This window comes from Macaca mulatta, chromosome 5, assembly GCF_049350105.2.
Source record: "Macaca mulatta isolate MMU2019108-1 chromosome 5, T2T-MMU8v2.0, whole genome shotgun sequence".
Classification (NCBI taxonomy): domain Eukaryota; kingdom Metazoa; phylum Chordata; class Mammalia; order Primates; family Cercopithecidae; genus Macaca; species Macaca mulatta.
Genome location: NC_133410.1, coordinates 102566155 through 102583942, shown reverse-complemented (window position 1 = coordinate 102583942; position 17788 = coordinate 102566155). Strand labels below are relative to the sequence as shown.

General features: G+C 33.5%; 1 protein-coding gene across 2 annotated transcripts in view; it reads right to left on the bottom strand.

Moving 5' to 3' along the window:
- GRID2 (glutamate ionotropic receptor delta type subunit 2) overlaps positions 1-17788 on the bottom strand; it is a 1541190-nt gene that overhangs the window by 587643 nt on the left and 935759 nt on the right. For both annotated transcript variants that reach the window (XM_028849003.2, XM_015138804.3), the window contains exons 5-6: positions 17569-17622; positions 8111-8284 (exon numbers count right to left, since the gene is read on the bottom strand). In XM_028849003.2, the coding sequence (XP_028704836.1) occupies positions 8111-8284; positions 17569-17622 (228 nt within the window). The remainder of the gene's footprint in view (positions 1-8110; positions 8285-17568; positions 17623-17788) is intronic.

Below are 17788 nucleotides of genomic sequence, written 5' to 3'. Positions count from 1 at the left end.
ACATAAAAAGGAAGCAGTCAACTGTGTGTATGTTTGTGTATATGGAGACTCTGTAAGGAAATAATGAAAGAACAGGACCATTTATAAATATTATTGTGATCAAGGATCTATACAAAATTATACAGGTATACACATGCATTGCAATTCATTGATTTCACAAATATCATAAACTATTAACTGTTTGTGAATGTGTGTTTATATTAACACTTGCTTCTTCTAAGACAACCATGTTATTAGCTTCTTTCTACATAGATTGAAAAATAAATTATAGCCTTTTTTTTTTTTTGCTAAGGTTAACTGCATTCTTACAATTAAGTTTTGCCAGAGATACTATTTATACTGTCGATTAATTATCAAAGCTGCTTATTTTTCGAAGAAGTTAAAAATTATTCAGAAAACGTAATACCAAATGGAATCCTTGGTCAATAAAAGCTGCTTAATGTTATATTTCTTCTGAAGGAAAAACCCAATATAAAATTTAAAAAATGAGGAATCAATGTAGTGATGAAAATTAATTCCATCTTAAAGCATTTGTGTTTTTCAGATTTTTAGAAGGATATTGTTATCGCGGTTTTTCCTAAAAACACACAGGAGAGTATATGGATTGTCCTCGGGGTATATTTAATCATGGAGGAAATTTTTAAAGTAGTCTACCCACATCACAGGATGGTACTAAGCTCTGGCTATTGAGATAATTAGAGTCTGATGCTATTCAGAGCTTTTAATAAGAAATTCCTAACAGTGCCTTGTGAGTTTTCTTTTACATACCATGTAAATCTTCAATCATTTGTGTTTGTGAAGTATCATTTTATATATATAATACTTACAGGACTTTTTTGAAGAGACATTGAACACTCAATGCATTACGTGCAATGCAAGTTTGTCTTTCATAAGGACGTATTAGGACTGACTATTTTCACTCCCCATCCCAGCCACTCCCCATTTTGCCCAATAATTACTAGATAGACTACAAAAGAATGGCTGAAATCTGCTATACAGCTAAATCTAGTCCATGAATCAACATCCAGGTTGGAATTAGGCAGTAAAGACCCAACAGGAAAATATATAAATTACATGAAGGACACACATCCAGGGAAATCAAAATAACACACAACCGTCTGCCCTTTCCTAACCTCTCCTGGTTCTACTGCCTGAAACTTACTTCCTCTTCCTTCTCTAGCTTTATTTTACTCTTCCCTTTGGTGAACATGTATTTAAGATTGTTAGGGAAGCATCCCTTGCTATCTCCTCACCTTTCTCCAACTAGTTAACATTTCTCAATATTTAGTTCAAAGACCACCTCTTTTTATCTACTGGAACACACAGTGCATAAGCCTTTGAAACATATCAGAATACTAAATCTTTTTTAAAATCTACCTTTTCCACAAAAAATAAATTCCTCCTAGATGGGGACTCATACTGTATATCTTTTCTCTTCCATTTTTCCCTATAATTTATTTCTCTTAGACTTAGCCTAAAGCCTAGCACATATTTGGTTTTTGATAAACACTTGTCAAGTAAAAGAAGACAAAGGATGGAGAGAGGAGAAAAAACGAAAGTCAATTTTAAAGCCAAGTGTGTTTGACGGAAGTTGAGACATGAAAATTCTGGTAACCTGGGTTTTATCCAAACCTGACACTGCTGAGGCACATTCTCTTTTGCAGACCCTGAGGCATGTATTTTGAGCATCTATGCTAGTCTTAAAGGTGAGTACTTTGTACCTATTACGTGACAGGCGTTTTCAGTAAATGACTATGTCTCCTCATTTGTCCACATTCCAAACTGCAGGATCAAGAAGTGGTGGTAATATTCTCCGAGCTTTTCATTACCCCTCCTGATCTGACACTTTTTGACTGCAGGCCAGTGCCCATTCTTCGAGCTTCACATTCTTTCCTATGCTACACTTTATCGCTTTTTTTCTGTCATCATTAACTGAGATTTTGGTCATTTTTTTATTTGTAAGGCCTTTGACCCCTCCTTCACAATAATACCAAACTATCTCTCAGCATTTTAAAAGGTCACTTCAATTCCTATACAGATGATCTTCACTTCTACTTAGGCCTCGACCAACACAAATGACCATTTACTGACTGGACAGAAACATGCACCACCTCTAAAATCATAGACTCTAGTATGTCACATATAACCAATCATTCCTCCCTACCTTATTGGCACTACATTTGTCCTTTGACATCACCAAACCTCCACACTCACCTCCTCTACGTGACAAGCTTTCAATATTTGACACCATCTATGGCTTGCTTTGAAATATCTTTCTTTTAGTTTTCATCACCTGGTATAGTTTCTAGGCTGATCATCTTAGTTCTCATTTTTCTCTTGTGTTTCAACGTTTCTGTTAAAAATTTAGTATCCAGAATTGACACATTATTACAGATGTGATCTGACTAGGAGAGAATAGTGTAAGACATTAGATCTCTTTATCTTAGCAAAATTCTTCTGACATACAGACCACAACTATATTAAAATAGTTATTGCAAATATGATTTGTGCGATACACACACCGAATTTACCTTCAACTTAAGGAATCTGAACAATTGTCAAACCAGGATTCTTCCATCTAGGCTTCATGTAATTGATTTTGAACTTATACTTTATCTGTGCTGTTTCAAATTTTAGGCTTATTATTTAGTCAACACTAACAATTTGGAACTTGATTATCTAGTACAACATAAACTTTCTCTTCTAGCTTTATGCCATTTACAAATTTGATAGGCATGTTTTATTCATTTTCATTCATGCAGTGATAGACATTTAAAAAATATTAGGTCCAAGAATAGAATCTTGTGAATGACCATAGACAGTTCCTTGCATTTCAGGAATAGAATATTTATCAGTGCAGTTTGAATATTCATCTGGTTCTACAATCCTCAAACTCAGGACAAAGGAACTCTGGTGGTAGGTTGTGGATATCAGGAAGTGCTAGAAGCCACAGAATACATCTAAGGCGTATTCTAGTCATATCAATATTGCTTGAAGATTTGATTGATTCATTTAGATATTAATATTAATTTTGTTTGAAGATTTGGAGAAAAACAACTAAATAGTTCAATTGGCAAATCATTTGGAGTATTACTTTTAATTATATATACACAAATGTTATAACTTCTGAAGGTAATAATGAGACTTAAATATTTTTGAGCTTTATTTTGCTTTCTATCTCAGGCCAGAGTGTTCACTATCTTCTGCCTTTAGGAGCCCGTCAGTGAAAATGTTTGAATGTCATCATTCTATCAAGACTTTTCAATATCTTTCCTAACGATTTCAGGCAAAAATTTGTCAAACACCATGCAAAAAATCAATAAGCAACATATAGGTTTATGACATTCTCCCAATCTAAAAAACAAACAAACAAACAAACAAACAAAACTATAAATAAGGGCTTAGTTTGGCAGTGCTTGTTTTTAAGGAAGCCCTGTTTTTTTTTTTTTTTTTTTTTTCTTTTTTTTTAAATTATACTTTAGGCTCTAGGGTACATGTACACAACGTGCAGGTTTCTTACATATGTATACTTGTGCCATGTTGGTGTGCTGCACCCATCAACTCATCAGCACCCATCAACTCGTCATTTACATCAGGTCCATCAGTGACAGACTGGATTAAGAAAATGTGGCACATATACACCATAGAATACTATGCAGCCATAAAAAAGGATGAGTTTGTGTCCTTTGTAGGGCATGGATGCAGCTGGAAACTATCATTCTCAGCAAACTATTGCAAGAACAGAAAACCAAACAGCGCATGTTCTCACTCATAGGTGGGAATTGAACAATGAGATCACTTGGACTCGGGAAGGGGAACATCACACACCGATGGTATTGGGAGCCCTGTTGTCTTATCTGAAGTATTCCAAACCATTGATTTAGTAATATATTCTACAGTTTACCTAAATAGTAACATTTAATATGCTAAACTCCATGAGAATCTTTTTTCCTTCCTTTCAACAATTGGGACAATACACCTATCTCCTGTACCTTGGTCCTCTTCTTAAGTGTTTCTCCAGTATTTTTGAGCTATCATATTTTGATCATTCCTGCTGACTGATTGGTACTCTGAGCAATTATTTGGCAAGCCTAATTCAAAGCAGTGGGTCTACTCTTACTATCTCCCTGTTCCTTCTAAACCAGTGGATTACTTTCTTTTAATGAATTTTACTCTAAGCTTCCCAATTTGAAGACAATTTTTCTTAGATGGAGAAAGCAGGAGCAAAAGTGTTGGAATGTTTCTGTTTTCTCTCCATTAGCAGCCAAACTAATATTAGTTCCATCAAGCAGTAAATGGATCACTTCCTGCTTGTTACATATGTTGCTAAAAATACCATTTTCTAGCTAAAAGGTGTTATTTTATATTTATTTTGCAACTTCAACTAATCCTGGGTTTCAGCCTTTGGGTGCTAATTAAAAAGTTTGTGAAATGTATTTTCTGCTTTTTTCTAAATTTTACTTCTCTGCCTATGTATATTAAAATCAGTAACAGTCCGGAGATCAAATTCTATCACACATAAGTGGGGTGCTAACATGTAACAAATCCTCAAAGCAAAAGTAGTTCTCTTGTTTTCTTCCATCTGTGGGTTGGACAGGACCAAGATGAAGGTATGAGTCAGGAGGAAGTTGGTGCTTCCCCATACAGCTTTGTTGTTTCAGGTAAGATTAGGAATATAGACATAAATAAAATATTAGTTCACAGATATTAAAGTCCTCATCAACTGAAATGGAAAGATTATGTTGTTAGGCAAATATGCTATAAAATAATTTCTGCTGTCCCTAAATGATACAGTCAATAATTTTTCTTAAGTTTGTATTTCATTTCCTGATACTTCTTTTGACAAAAACAAATTTTAATATTTTATAATTTTCTAAATCAAAAATTATTTCATTTATTTTTTTCTATTTAGAATTCTATCATTTTCACATCAATTATATCCATGACCAGTTAAAATGCAAACATGGGACATTATAAGCATATTGATATGGTTGGACTGTGTCCCCATCCAAATCACATCTTGAAGTGTAGTTCCCATAATTCCAACGTATCATAAGAGGGACCTGGTGGGAGGTAATTGAATCATGGGGGCGATTATCTGCTTGCTATTCTCATGAAAGTAGTGAGTTTTCCCGAGATCTGATGGTTTTATAAGCGTCTTTTCCCCCTTTTGCTCAGGCCTTCTCTTTCCTGCTGCCATGTGAGGAAGGACGTGTTTGCTTCCCCTTTTGCCATGAATGTAAGTTTCCTGAGGCTTCCCTGCCCCGAGGACTGTGAGCCAATTAAACCTCTTCCCTGTACTTCATGGCAGTGTGAGAATGAAATAATACACATATAGATAAGGGTGGAACTGAAATTTAAAGTGACGTCATTAAGGCTTCAGAGGATTTACTTTGACTATTGCCATCTCCTTAATTACATTCAAACATATATATTCACACAGATCCAAAGCACTGTGGTAATTATGATGGAGGAAATGGTAGAGAAGCACGTTATGGGTACTTATGATGCTGGGCTCTTGAAGGGACATATTTATTTTGAGATAGGGACTCACTTTGAAACCCAAGCTGGAATGCAGTAGCACAATCTTGGCTCACTGCAGCCTCTACCTCTAGGACTCAGGTGATTCTCCCACCTTAGCCTCCTGAGCAGCTGGGACTACAGGTGGGTACCACCATACCTGGCTAATGTATTTATTTATTTTTAATTTTTTAATTTTAATTTTAATTTATTTATTTATTTTTTTTTTACAGAGATGGGTTTTGCCATGCTGCCCAGGCTGGTCTCAAACTTCTGGGTTCAAATGATTCTCCACCTTGGCCTCCCAGATTGCTGGGATTGCAGGTGTAGCCACTGTACCTGGTCATGGAAAGAAACTATTCTAAAGGAGCTTAAAATGTAGTAGGGAACAGAAAGTTACAGCTCAATGATCCTAGAGCCAATCTGTGCACTATAATGATAATAACTGGAAGAAATGTTTGGATAAATGGCAAGTCCTTTTTTAAAAATTCAAAGGTGACTAAGGATAGGGAGGTTGTGGGGTTATTTTTCAGAGTAGTTTTGCAAAATCACCTTATTTATCTAGTATTATTAGAGAGTAACTAATTTTCCTAGGCTTATATTTCCAAACTGTTAAAACTGAAAATCTCGAAGTACTAAAATGCAATCTACTCATCTGACAAAGGGCTAATATCTAATAATACAAAGAACTCAATCAAATTTGCAAGAAAAAAACAAACAAATCTATCAAAAAGTGGGCAAAGGATATGAACAGACACTTCTCAAAAGAAGACATTCATATAGCCAACAGACACATGAAAATATGCTCATCATCACTCGCCATCAGAGAAATGCAAATCAAAACCACAATGAGATACCATCTCACACCAGTTAGAATGGTAATCATTAAAAAATCAGGAAACAACAGGTGCTGGAGAGGATGTGGAGAAATAGAAACACTTTGACACTGTGGTGGGACTGTAAACTAGTTGAACCATTGTGGAAGTCAGTGTGGCGATTCCTCAAGGATCTAGAACTAGATGTACCATTTGATCCAGCCATCCCATTACTGGGGATATACCCAAAGGATTATAAATCACGCTGCTATAAAGACACATGCACACGTATGTTTATTGCAGCACTATTCACAATATCAAAGACTTGGAATCAACCCAAATGTCCATCAGTGACAGACTGGATTAAGAAAATGTGGCACATATACACCATGGAATACTATGCAGCCATAAAAAAGGATGAGTTAACGTCCTTTGTAGGGACATGGATGTAGCTGGAAACCATCATCCTCAGCAAACTATCGCAAGAACAGAAAACCAAACACTGCATGTTCTCACTCATAGGTGGGAATTGAACAATGAGATCACTTGAACACAGGAAGGGGAACATCACACACGGGGGCCTATTGTGGGGAGGGTGGAGTGGGGAGGGATAGCATTAGGAGATATACCTAATGTAAATGACGATTTAATGGGTGCAGCACACCAACATGGCACATGTATACATATGTAACAAACCTGCACGCTGTGCGCATGTACCCTCGAACTTAAAGTATAATAATAATAATGATGATAAAAATGTTTCCTATAGTAAATATTTTAAAGAACAGGTTTCTAAAATATATTAGGTTTTGTTGACTTCTAAAATTGATGATACCTTTAATATTTGCTGATATCTCAGGGTTATTGTTTAAATATTAACTTATATGCTAGCATTATAGTGCAGTAATACCTTTAGGAGTTGTTTTATGGCACAGATTTGTTTTTGCAGGAAGAGTCCTATGCTGACAGGATATATGAGTTAGTTTATCTGATTGATTTTTTCTCCTGTCTCTTGCCTTGAAAGGGCTCCTTAAGGCTCAGTGCTGTTGTCCTGTGTGCTTGCTTTGTATAACAGCCCCTCCAGATTGACATATTGAGATCTCCAGTGCAAAGTGAAAACAAATCAGAGATGCTTTTCCTTAAGAAAAAGAAATAGGCTTCAAGTAAGTATTTAAAGGGCATTCTTATGAGTAAGCTACAGGGACTTGGTGTTCTCTGTTTTGCTGTTCAGACATTTTATTTATACCTTTCAAATTCTTTGTTGTATTCTGGATGCTGAAGGTTTCAGCTATATCCTCTTGGAGTTGGATGTGACCATAAAATGCTAGAGCACATTTTTCATATTTATTTTTTTTTTGGTTGGAGTTATTCAAACTGGAGATCAATCTTTTTAAAAAAGAATAAGTATCTATGTCCTTCTTATGCCAGGAAAGTCAAATACATTTATTAGTTTAATAATTTGGAGTTTGGAATCAGTAGTTCCAACTACAAATTCTCCTGTGAGAAATATTATGGACCTACTTGTTTAGAAGAAAATAACCTTTACTTATGATATTTTTAATTAAACAAGTAGAATTTTTTCTATAGTGAGATCAAAAGGAACAAAGACACAAATTCTTAGCACTTTCTCCCCATCAGACTTATGAAATTGCTGGAGGAGGAGAATTGTTCAGAAATAACACACACAATTCTGAATCCAATGCAACTCATAAAGCTCTCCTTGCAATTGCCCAACGAAGCACCCTGGAAGAAATACCCTGTCATTTATAATATACCTCCATATTCTGAGCAAATGGATCCTTTGGATCACACAATGTTGAAGATATTCGATGGTTGCCACGGAAACACCGCTGACTTATATTCTGGGGAACTGGAAATGTCTGCCGAATAATCGTTAACCTTCCAATTGACCTTCTTACAAGTTCCTGTACATCCACATCGTTTATTTCCTATAAGATAAGAGGTGGAAGAATTAGAGATACTTTAATACAGTAACAAAACACAAATCTACTGAGTTATTATCTGTAAATGTTAGGGATTCTGTTACTGTAATATATTGCCTTAATGCTTAGCGAAGAAAGCAACATATTTTTGTTAAAATGATCTATTCATTTGTAGTTGCTTTCTGTGCTTTAAATTATATACATTAGGGCCTAACAATTCTAAATGAAGCAATTGACTTACATACGGTTATTAATAAGTTTATAATTTATAATGTTGAACATTTTAGAAACATATAGGTGTGGTCGAAACATTTAAAAAGGTCACAAAGTAAGTTGCAATTATAGTTTATTATTAATTAATGGATTTCAATTACTTATTACTTTGAGTATCTAGGAAGGTATTTGCCATGTAAGAGTTATACACATGCACATACACACACATACATATGCACACACACACACACACACACACACAATTAGCAATGAAAAATGTGGCTTTTAACCGAGGCAAGTAGAGCAAGAGGATATATAAGGAGTTTTTCTAATAATTTATTAGAATTATTGATGTTAACTCATATGTTTCTCTTGGTAAGGAGTAGATGAAAACTTCTGTTGCTTAATACAGTCTGAATTAGGATGAGATGAGAAACCCAGTGCTCTTTATCTAAATGAATTTTATCTAAACAAATTTTATCTATTCTAAATGGAATTAGGATAAAAGTGATCAATATAAATTTTCGTTTTAAGGTAGTCTTTACTAGAGAAGTTTGTGCTTAATAGTGTTCATTTGAAACCTTTTAATCCAATGAAGTCTTTGTAATTAATATACTATTGGTTTCAGTCAATTCTTATGGTAACATAACTAAAAGATTAGACACAAAATACGTTTTGGGTTGCAGTGAGTTTTTCCAAGGTTTGATCTAAGAAATTATAACAGAAGAATGAAATAAAAGAGATAATTCATAGGTGTAAATTTTCTTTATTTCCTTACCAGATCAATTATATATTGTTCTTTCTTGTAGCATATGTTAGATTCAAAAATCACCCTTTATATATACTCTTTATGAAGTATAAATTGTTCTGAGAATAAAATAATGCCTGTCATCAGCTATATCTAGTGCAATATCCTGGATTTCTGGGCATTTAATCAATCCTTAATGTTCCGTAAAAATGTTTTTTCTCAATTTAAAATGCCATCCTTTTCCTTTAGTCTGTGTCATTTCAGTGGCCACCAAAAACTTTGTCTGGCAAGGAGCAGGCTGCTTTTAAATTCTATGTAATCTACTCACAAAGTAGGATTAAATGGTATCCTGTCAACTCCATTTGAAGCCCTGATTTTAACCAGACATCTTTTAAAGTTAATTAATATTAATATTGCTATTCAATGTCTTTCAATTTTTAAAATTACAAATGATAAAGACAGGAACTTTCATTTGAAAGGCAGTGGAAAATTGTACCACTTTTCTCATAATATTAACTAAGTTGTTTTATGTATGTGGTATTTTTTGCTTTAGCAATGCTAAGATTTATCAACATTTTATCAAACAATACTGTATCTACACCACTCACAATGAATGACAAATCAGCATATTGGATAAAAATTTACATTTAATAAATATCTACTATATGTTAAGCAAAATACTAATTACTTTATTATCCCATTTTCTGCTAACAGATGATACTCTCAATCGGATGCTATTTATTCTCAGTTTATAAACAAAGATTCAGGAAGACTTGAAGCTCTTCATTCATAATATTCTATTCATGGGATGAATTTATCAATGTCATCAAAAGAAACAGTCTCTGAAGAAGTTATACAAGTCCATATTTCCTTACAGGAATTATTTAGATTAATATTTATGAATGGTAGAATTTAAAACTGTAAAGATACATTATTTGAGCATTTAATTTCCTGATGATTCTGGAAGGAATGATGTAGTCATCTATCATGAGCCAAATTCTTTAAGAGGACATTTTTCAAACCCACAAAAAGGGAAAAGGGATGGTTACCTTTCATAGGTTTCCAAAGATGAAGTTCTCAGGCACCTAAACAACTAAAATATATCTGAAGAAATATCTATTTGAATTGAATGTATTTTGCCTATTATTATATGGGGAAGGGAAGAGAAAGTAATTTTCTGGGAAGAAAGAATCTGTCATTCTGAATGAAACTAACAGACAATCTGTCTCAAAAAATTCACTTGCAATTTTAGTCTTGACATGTGATCTCAAAAACAGCTTAACAGTGATATGAAAACTTGATTCGGCAGCTATTTTATATTTACGGAACTTTACATGTGCATTTCAAAAGGGGCATTTCAAGAGTGGCAGATGCAATGTTATATAAACACTGAAAGACAAGTGATCATTTAATCTATAAAGAGATCCATTTAAATGGAAAAAAATTCCAGAAATAAACTCGTATATTAAAATGTTATGCAGTCTACTAGGATCTATATTATTCTAATGCTCTGAATTTTAAAAAAATGTTTAAACTGTCAGATTTTTAAAAATAATCATGTGAAGAACTAGTTTACCAATAAAGTACTCACTCTCCCAAGCCCACAGAACCACTAAATATCTTAATCTTTTAAAAGATATAGAGTATTCCTGAGCTGTAAGTAATTTAAAGAACCCAAATTATAAAATTATTTTCCTTCTTATATTCTTTATTTTATTGAGTATATTCATAAAAGTAGAATTCACATTGCAATAAAAATGATTAAATATTTTTTAGTGACTTAGCTTTTTCTATTTTACTCATTTAGGCTAAGCAAGCCTTTTTTCCCAAAAGTAATTTACCTAGATATTTGAAAATTATTAAGAATCAAAGTCAATATGTCTGGCAAAATATTCTTATTCACTTTGCTTTAATAATTTAATGTAGGTTGAATCCTGAGCTGTGAAAGCCCCAAGGAAGAAAAAAGGAATGCTAAAATACCTTCTGGGGATACAACCCCATCTAGAAACAGCCCTTTCCCAGAAGAAATATCTTAGGAGAATTGAATCATTCCTGAATCCTTGTAGTATATCAGCTTTATGTTTAAATGAATAAGATTGTGGGGAAGAAAAGACTCTCAGAATCCATTAGATCAGATGCCAATTCAGATTAAAAATAACTATTTCAGAGGAATAGTTTCCTTTTTCCCATTCTTATATCTCTTAGCATCTAACAAATATTCTGGCTCATACTAGGTATCAATAAATGTTGATAAATGCAAAATTTAATGAATGAATGAATGGTAAGATTTTATTATCTTCTAAAGACTGATACTTGAAATTTTAATTCTAGACACCAGAATGCTTTAAAATGTTAAACAATTCTAAATGAAGCAGATTTTACTATTAAGATTAAGCCCTCTACTATGTGGTGTTTGTTTCTTATTTGTTTATATTTTTCATATTTTAGCAAAGATGACCCTTTGATGCTTCTGTAAAATTTAACATTAATATGAATCAATTATGCAAATGTTAGAAAATGGAACAAATCCAACTGTAGGCTATGTACCAACAGGAAGAGTAGCAGAATGGCAACTTTCTACTTGAAAGCTTAAAAGTGAGCAGTTCAATTCATCATTAAACTAGAAAAAATGAAAAACATCCATTACACATATAGGCTTTTTAAATCTCAAAACAGCAACAAAACCCCCCCAAACCGGCCGGGCACGGTGGCTCACACCTGTAATCCTAACACTTTGGTAGGCTGAGGCGGGCAGATCACCCGAGGTCAGGAGTTCGAGACCAGCCTGACCAATATGGTGAAACCGCATTTCTACTAAAAATACAAAAATTAGCCGGGCCTGGTGGCACATGCCCGTAATCCCAGCTACTCGGGAGACTGAGGCAGGAGAATCATTTGAACCCGGGCAGAAGAGCTGGCAGTGAGCCAAGATCGTGCCATTGCATTCCAGCCTGGGTGACAAGAGTGAAACTCTGTCAAAAAACAAAAACAAAAACAAAAAAACCCAAAAAAACTCAAACCAACAACTTTCTCCTTAAATGTAGTACTCAGGAGTACTCAGATTAACAGAGAATAATGTCTTAAACTATTCAAATTAAGTAAAAAGCCAGTAAAATCACATCAAGACAACAAAGGTCATATTCTATATTATCAGGCAATAGAAGGGTACATGAAGCATTGTGCTTCTTGCAGATCTGAACAGTGCACATCTTCCTATCTGAATTTCTAACTTTTGTAAAACTTAAATAAAGTGTTAGGCCATCTGCTTTAGGGCCCTGAAGGGATGACAATACTTGCATGGAAAGGCTGCTCTGAGCTGGATCCACTGATTGCGCAAAGAAGATAAATACTATTACCAAGCACTAACATATGATTGATTACACCATATGAGCTAGCACAGCCTCTCATTATTATAGCACACTTAATGCAAATGAAAAAAATATATTGTTTTCAAGTTTCTACATCAATTTCTATCATGATGCACAATGCCAACTTTGATTTATATTCACTCTTTTAAAAACTATTGATGCAATAAGATTAAATCAATGTCTGCAACCCATTTTAAAATTAGCAACAAAATAATAGCTACACAAACAAAACTAGACAGATTCATGTTCTCCATGTTCAGCCAAAATGGGCATTTGCATATTTTGAGGGTTTTTTTTTTATTATATTTAAAGTTTATTAGCTTCCTAGCAATTTTGAGAAATCCATGTTTTTTTTTTTCATTTATAGAAACTAGGGAACATTATAATTCATCCATTATAAATTCCTATAAACAAGCATGTAAATGAAAAGTGTGCAAGAAAACTGTAAAAGTCATTTTCTGAGGCATATTTCAGAATACAGTGGATGAATAAGAACAATAAGGTGGGTGAATGGAATAACTTGAAAGTGAGAGTGTTGATTTTGGATATACCAGCCAATAATTTTTTTTATGGGTTAAAATACAGAAAACATTTGCTCATGCTCTGAGTTTTAATCTTGTTCAGATAAAAGTACTAACCAGTGTAATGTAAATGGTATGGGTTGTGGACATTGTATTTTTAAGAGGCTAGGCAGTGTGACTTGCCCAAAAGAAATTGTACCTCTGCTGGAGGACAAGAAAGTAGGACTGTGGGTAAGAAAGAGATAAAGGTTTCAGTGATTGTGATGGTGAGGTTTTATTAGACAGTTCACAGTAGAAAACCTAAGTTTGAAGGATAAGAAAATAATTGAGGTCTCCTTAATCATCTCCTAGACTTCTAACATTTATGGAGTTATTTACCAGTTAGATTGCTTTATTTATATGGATATTTTATTTTGCTAAATAGTGGCCCAAATTATGGAGCATCTACTTAATGACAATATTTCATTTCTAATATTTTATGAAATAAAATTTAATAAATTTAAAAACATGAATCATAACACTTATGAAAAATACAAGAAAACAAATTTTTATTGTTCTTTCCATACTATTTATTACCAATGAAATACTTGCTAGTCTATTCAGGCTACACCTATATAATATGAAGATGCCATTTCTTCCAAAGTACAAATGGAGTCTTAAACAGTGGGTTAATGACCATGTTGTTCTCAGAAGTTCTACTTCAGTTTATACTTTTAAGTTCAGGTATACTTGTAGAAGCTAAATTGCATATAAAAAATAAATTAATTAAGGGGGTCCTTTTGCAATCTTATCAACCGTCAGAGGAGAATGGCCATTTCAATTTAGTGATTATAAGCATTAATTCATCTAAATTAATCAATTTATCTAAGAAGGTAAGAAGTCACTTTATTTTTCTAATCAGGTTGACTGACATGAATAGATAAAATGATTTCAGCTGGTTTTGCATCAGGAAATCTGTGTTGTCTATCCCCTGTCCAAGGTAGGATGTGAAATAAAAACAAAAAATTAGAAGAATCTTTATTTCAAAAAAGTAAGCTAGAAAAAAATTAAAACCAAAAAAAGCTAGTGACATAAATAGCTCCCATAAGATTATAACTGAGGAATTTCAAAAATATAAACCATCAAGATAATTATCAAAAATATTTATTTATTACCAATTAAATACATGTTAATCTATTCAGGGTACACCTATATCATATGAAGAGACCATTCCTTCCGAAGTACAAACTGAGCCTTAAACAGTGGGTGACGATGTTGTTTTCATAGTCAAAAACAAAATTCTAAGTGAAAATGTATCAAAAAGCATGTATGAAAAAACAAAATCCTAAGGGAAAAGAACAAAGCTAGAGACATCATGCTACCCGACTTCAAACTATACTACAGTGCTGCACTAACCAAAACAGCATGATACTGGTACAAAAACAGACACACAGATGAATGCAGCAGATTGCCCAGATATAAGGCTGCATACCTGCAACTATCTTATCTTTGACAAAGCTGACAACAATAAGCAATGGGGAAAGGACACTTTCCTTTAATAATAAGTGGTGCTGGGATAACTGGCAAGCCATATGCAGAAGATTAAAACTAGACCACTTTCTTATACCATATACAACAAATAACACAAGATGGATTAAAACATTAAATGTAAAACCCATAACTATAAAAACCCTGGAAGACAACCTAGACAATACATAGGAATGGGCAAAGATTTCATGACAAAGATGACAAAACCAATTGCAATAAAAGCAAAATTGAAAAACGGAATCAAATTAAACTGAAAAGCTTATGCACAGCAAAAGAAACTATCATGAGAGTGAACAACCTACAGAAGGGGAAAAAATTTTTGCAACCTATGCATCTGACAAAGGTCTATTATTCTTAAGTTCTATAAGAACTTAAAAAATTTAAAGCAAAACCAAACAACTCCACTTAAAAGTGGAAAAAAGGACATCAACACTTTTCAAAATAATACACCATGTGATCAATAATCATATGAAAGAAAGCTCAACATCACTGATCATTAGAGAAATCCAAATCAAAACCACTATGAGATATTATCTCACGCCAATCATAATGGCTATTGCTAAAATGTCAAAAAATAACAGATGCTGGCATGGTTGTAAAGAAAAAGGAATGTTTATACATTGTTTGTGGTGGGAGTGTAAATTAGTTCAACCATTGTGGAAAACAGTCTGGTGATTTCCTCAGAGACCTAAAAGCAGAACTACCATTTCACCCAGCAATCCCATTACTGGGTGAATATACCCAATATAAATACACCCAAATGAATATAAATTGTTCTATCATAAAGACACATGCATGCCTATGTTCATTACATCACTATTCACAATAGTAATGACATGGAATCAACATAAATACCCATCAATAGTAGGCTGGATAAAGAAAATGTGTAACACATACATTGTGGAATACTGTGCAATCACAAAAAAAGAATGATAGGCCCTTTGCAGAAATATGAATGGAGCTGGAAGCCATTTTCCTCAGCAAACTAATGCAGAAACAGAAAACCAAATACCTCATGTTCTCACTTATAAGTGGGAGCTAAGTGATGAAAACACATGGACACAAAGAGGGTAACAACACATCTGGGGGTCTACTGAAGGGCAGAGAGTGGGAAGAAGAAAAGGATCAAGAAAAATAACTAATGAGCACTAGGCTTAATGCCTGGGTGACAAAATAATCTGTACAATAAACCCCCACGACACAAGTTTACCTACATACAAACTTGCTCATGTACCCCTGAACTTAAAAGCTAAAAACAAGACAGACAAAACAAAATCAACCAAAGCTTTACACTGAAAAAGATTAAGCTTTAAATCCCATTATCATCACTAATAGCTGTGTAATATTTGCTGAATTGTTTAATTTGTTTGAAACTTAGTTTCCTTGGAGAAAAACTGAAATGAAAATACTTAATTTGAAAAGTTACGAAGGTTTGTTAAATTCCTTTTGCTTTGTCTTTCCCTCTATCGCAATGTTTAGTTATTCCACATGAAAATTAAGACATACTAGTAATTTAGAAGGTATCAGAACTTTATTGAAAAGCAGATCTCCATATACGTATTGCCTGAGGAAATCTCAGAAAAACCTATCTTATTTTGGCATGAGAAATACAGCTAAAATTCATAGAAACCTAAAGTTTGGCAGACCAAAATCAGACTTGTAAGGTGGTTTCAGTGTCTTTACTCTGAAATAAAAAAAATTGATCATTCAATCAATGAAGTGTAGTGTCAGAGAAACAACTTGAAACTGGGAATTATTTTCACTTTTCTGTGTAAAAAGAGAAAAATAATTTATTCTCTATGGACTTCATTCCTTCAGTACTTCAGAGAATATGGTTTAGTATTCCACAAAATAATATATAAGAGAATGTTCTCTGAGTTTTAATGTTATATGATCATTATTGCAGTACCATTCTTGAGTGTCATTTGTCAAGCACTATGTTAAGGGCACCTGATAATACCTCATTTAACTTTTATTATGAACTTGCAAGGTAATTGTTATTATACTTGTCCAAATGAATAAACTGAGGCACAAGAAGCTGATATCCATGTTAAGACAGCTACCGAGTTTCATAGCCAGGATCAAACCTGTCTTGTTGACTAGAAAACCAGGATTCTTATCCAAAAATACTATTTTGTCCATAAAACAAATCTTATTAGTCTAGAATTGTGTATTTAGTATAATGAACAAATAATACATTATTTTTATTCATAAGTAATAGTTATGACCAAGTACTACATCTTGTTGAGGAAAAATCCACGTGATCACATTACTTGTCCATGACTGATCTGCTCGTGTTCCTTCTATTTCTGACTGGCAGGTGCTAATGGGACAACTTATTTCATAGGGCTTTTACATTGTAATATATTTTTAATCTTATGTATTATCTTTGCAAAAATCAAAAGACTTTCACAAGAATTTGACAAGTCTAAAGATTTGAAAACAGTTGTACTTCCTTATGAAAAGGGAAAAATCTGTTCTCTGTTTATTCATATTCATATGCTGAACTTTTTAATACTCACGTAGAGGGTGGACTTAACCGTTCTAGAAACAACATTAAAATATAAACGGAACGCAAGCACTCCCCTGGGAGGAGTTTACTTTGCTTACAAAGTAGAACTGTACTTTTTATAAAGATGATCTCCTTGAGCAGGCAGTATGAGCCAACAGAAAGAGCGAAAAGATACTCAGTGAGAAAGACTTTCTCCATTTATTTTATTAATATAAAGCCCCTTATCATTTTTAAAAACTTCATTCTATTTTTGTTAAACAGCATTCACTCAGTAAGTTGAATGTTTACTTCACGTGTTGTTTCCTCTTAAAAATTCAAGGCCAATTCAAGGATTGGAAATGCGACAATTATATATGTGAAAAAAGGACACAGAAATAACGATAAGGTTTAGTTAGCTTTACCTCATTTATAATGATCCAGTGACAGTCAAAAGCAACCAAATTAGTCTCCACAACCTAGAATAGAAAACAAATCAGCTATCAGTCAAAATTAATCATGCAAAACAAACCAAACTAATGAATATACTTTGCAAATGACAAAAAAAATGAATCGTATGTTAGAAAGGTCTTTGTTACTTAATTGAAGATGGAAAAATCATTAGCAAAACACTGTAGAAGCATT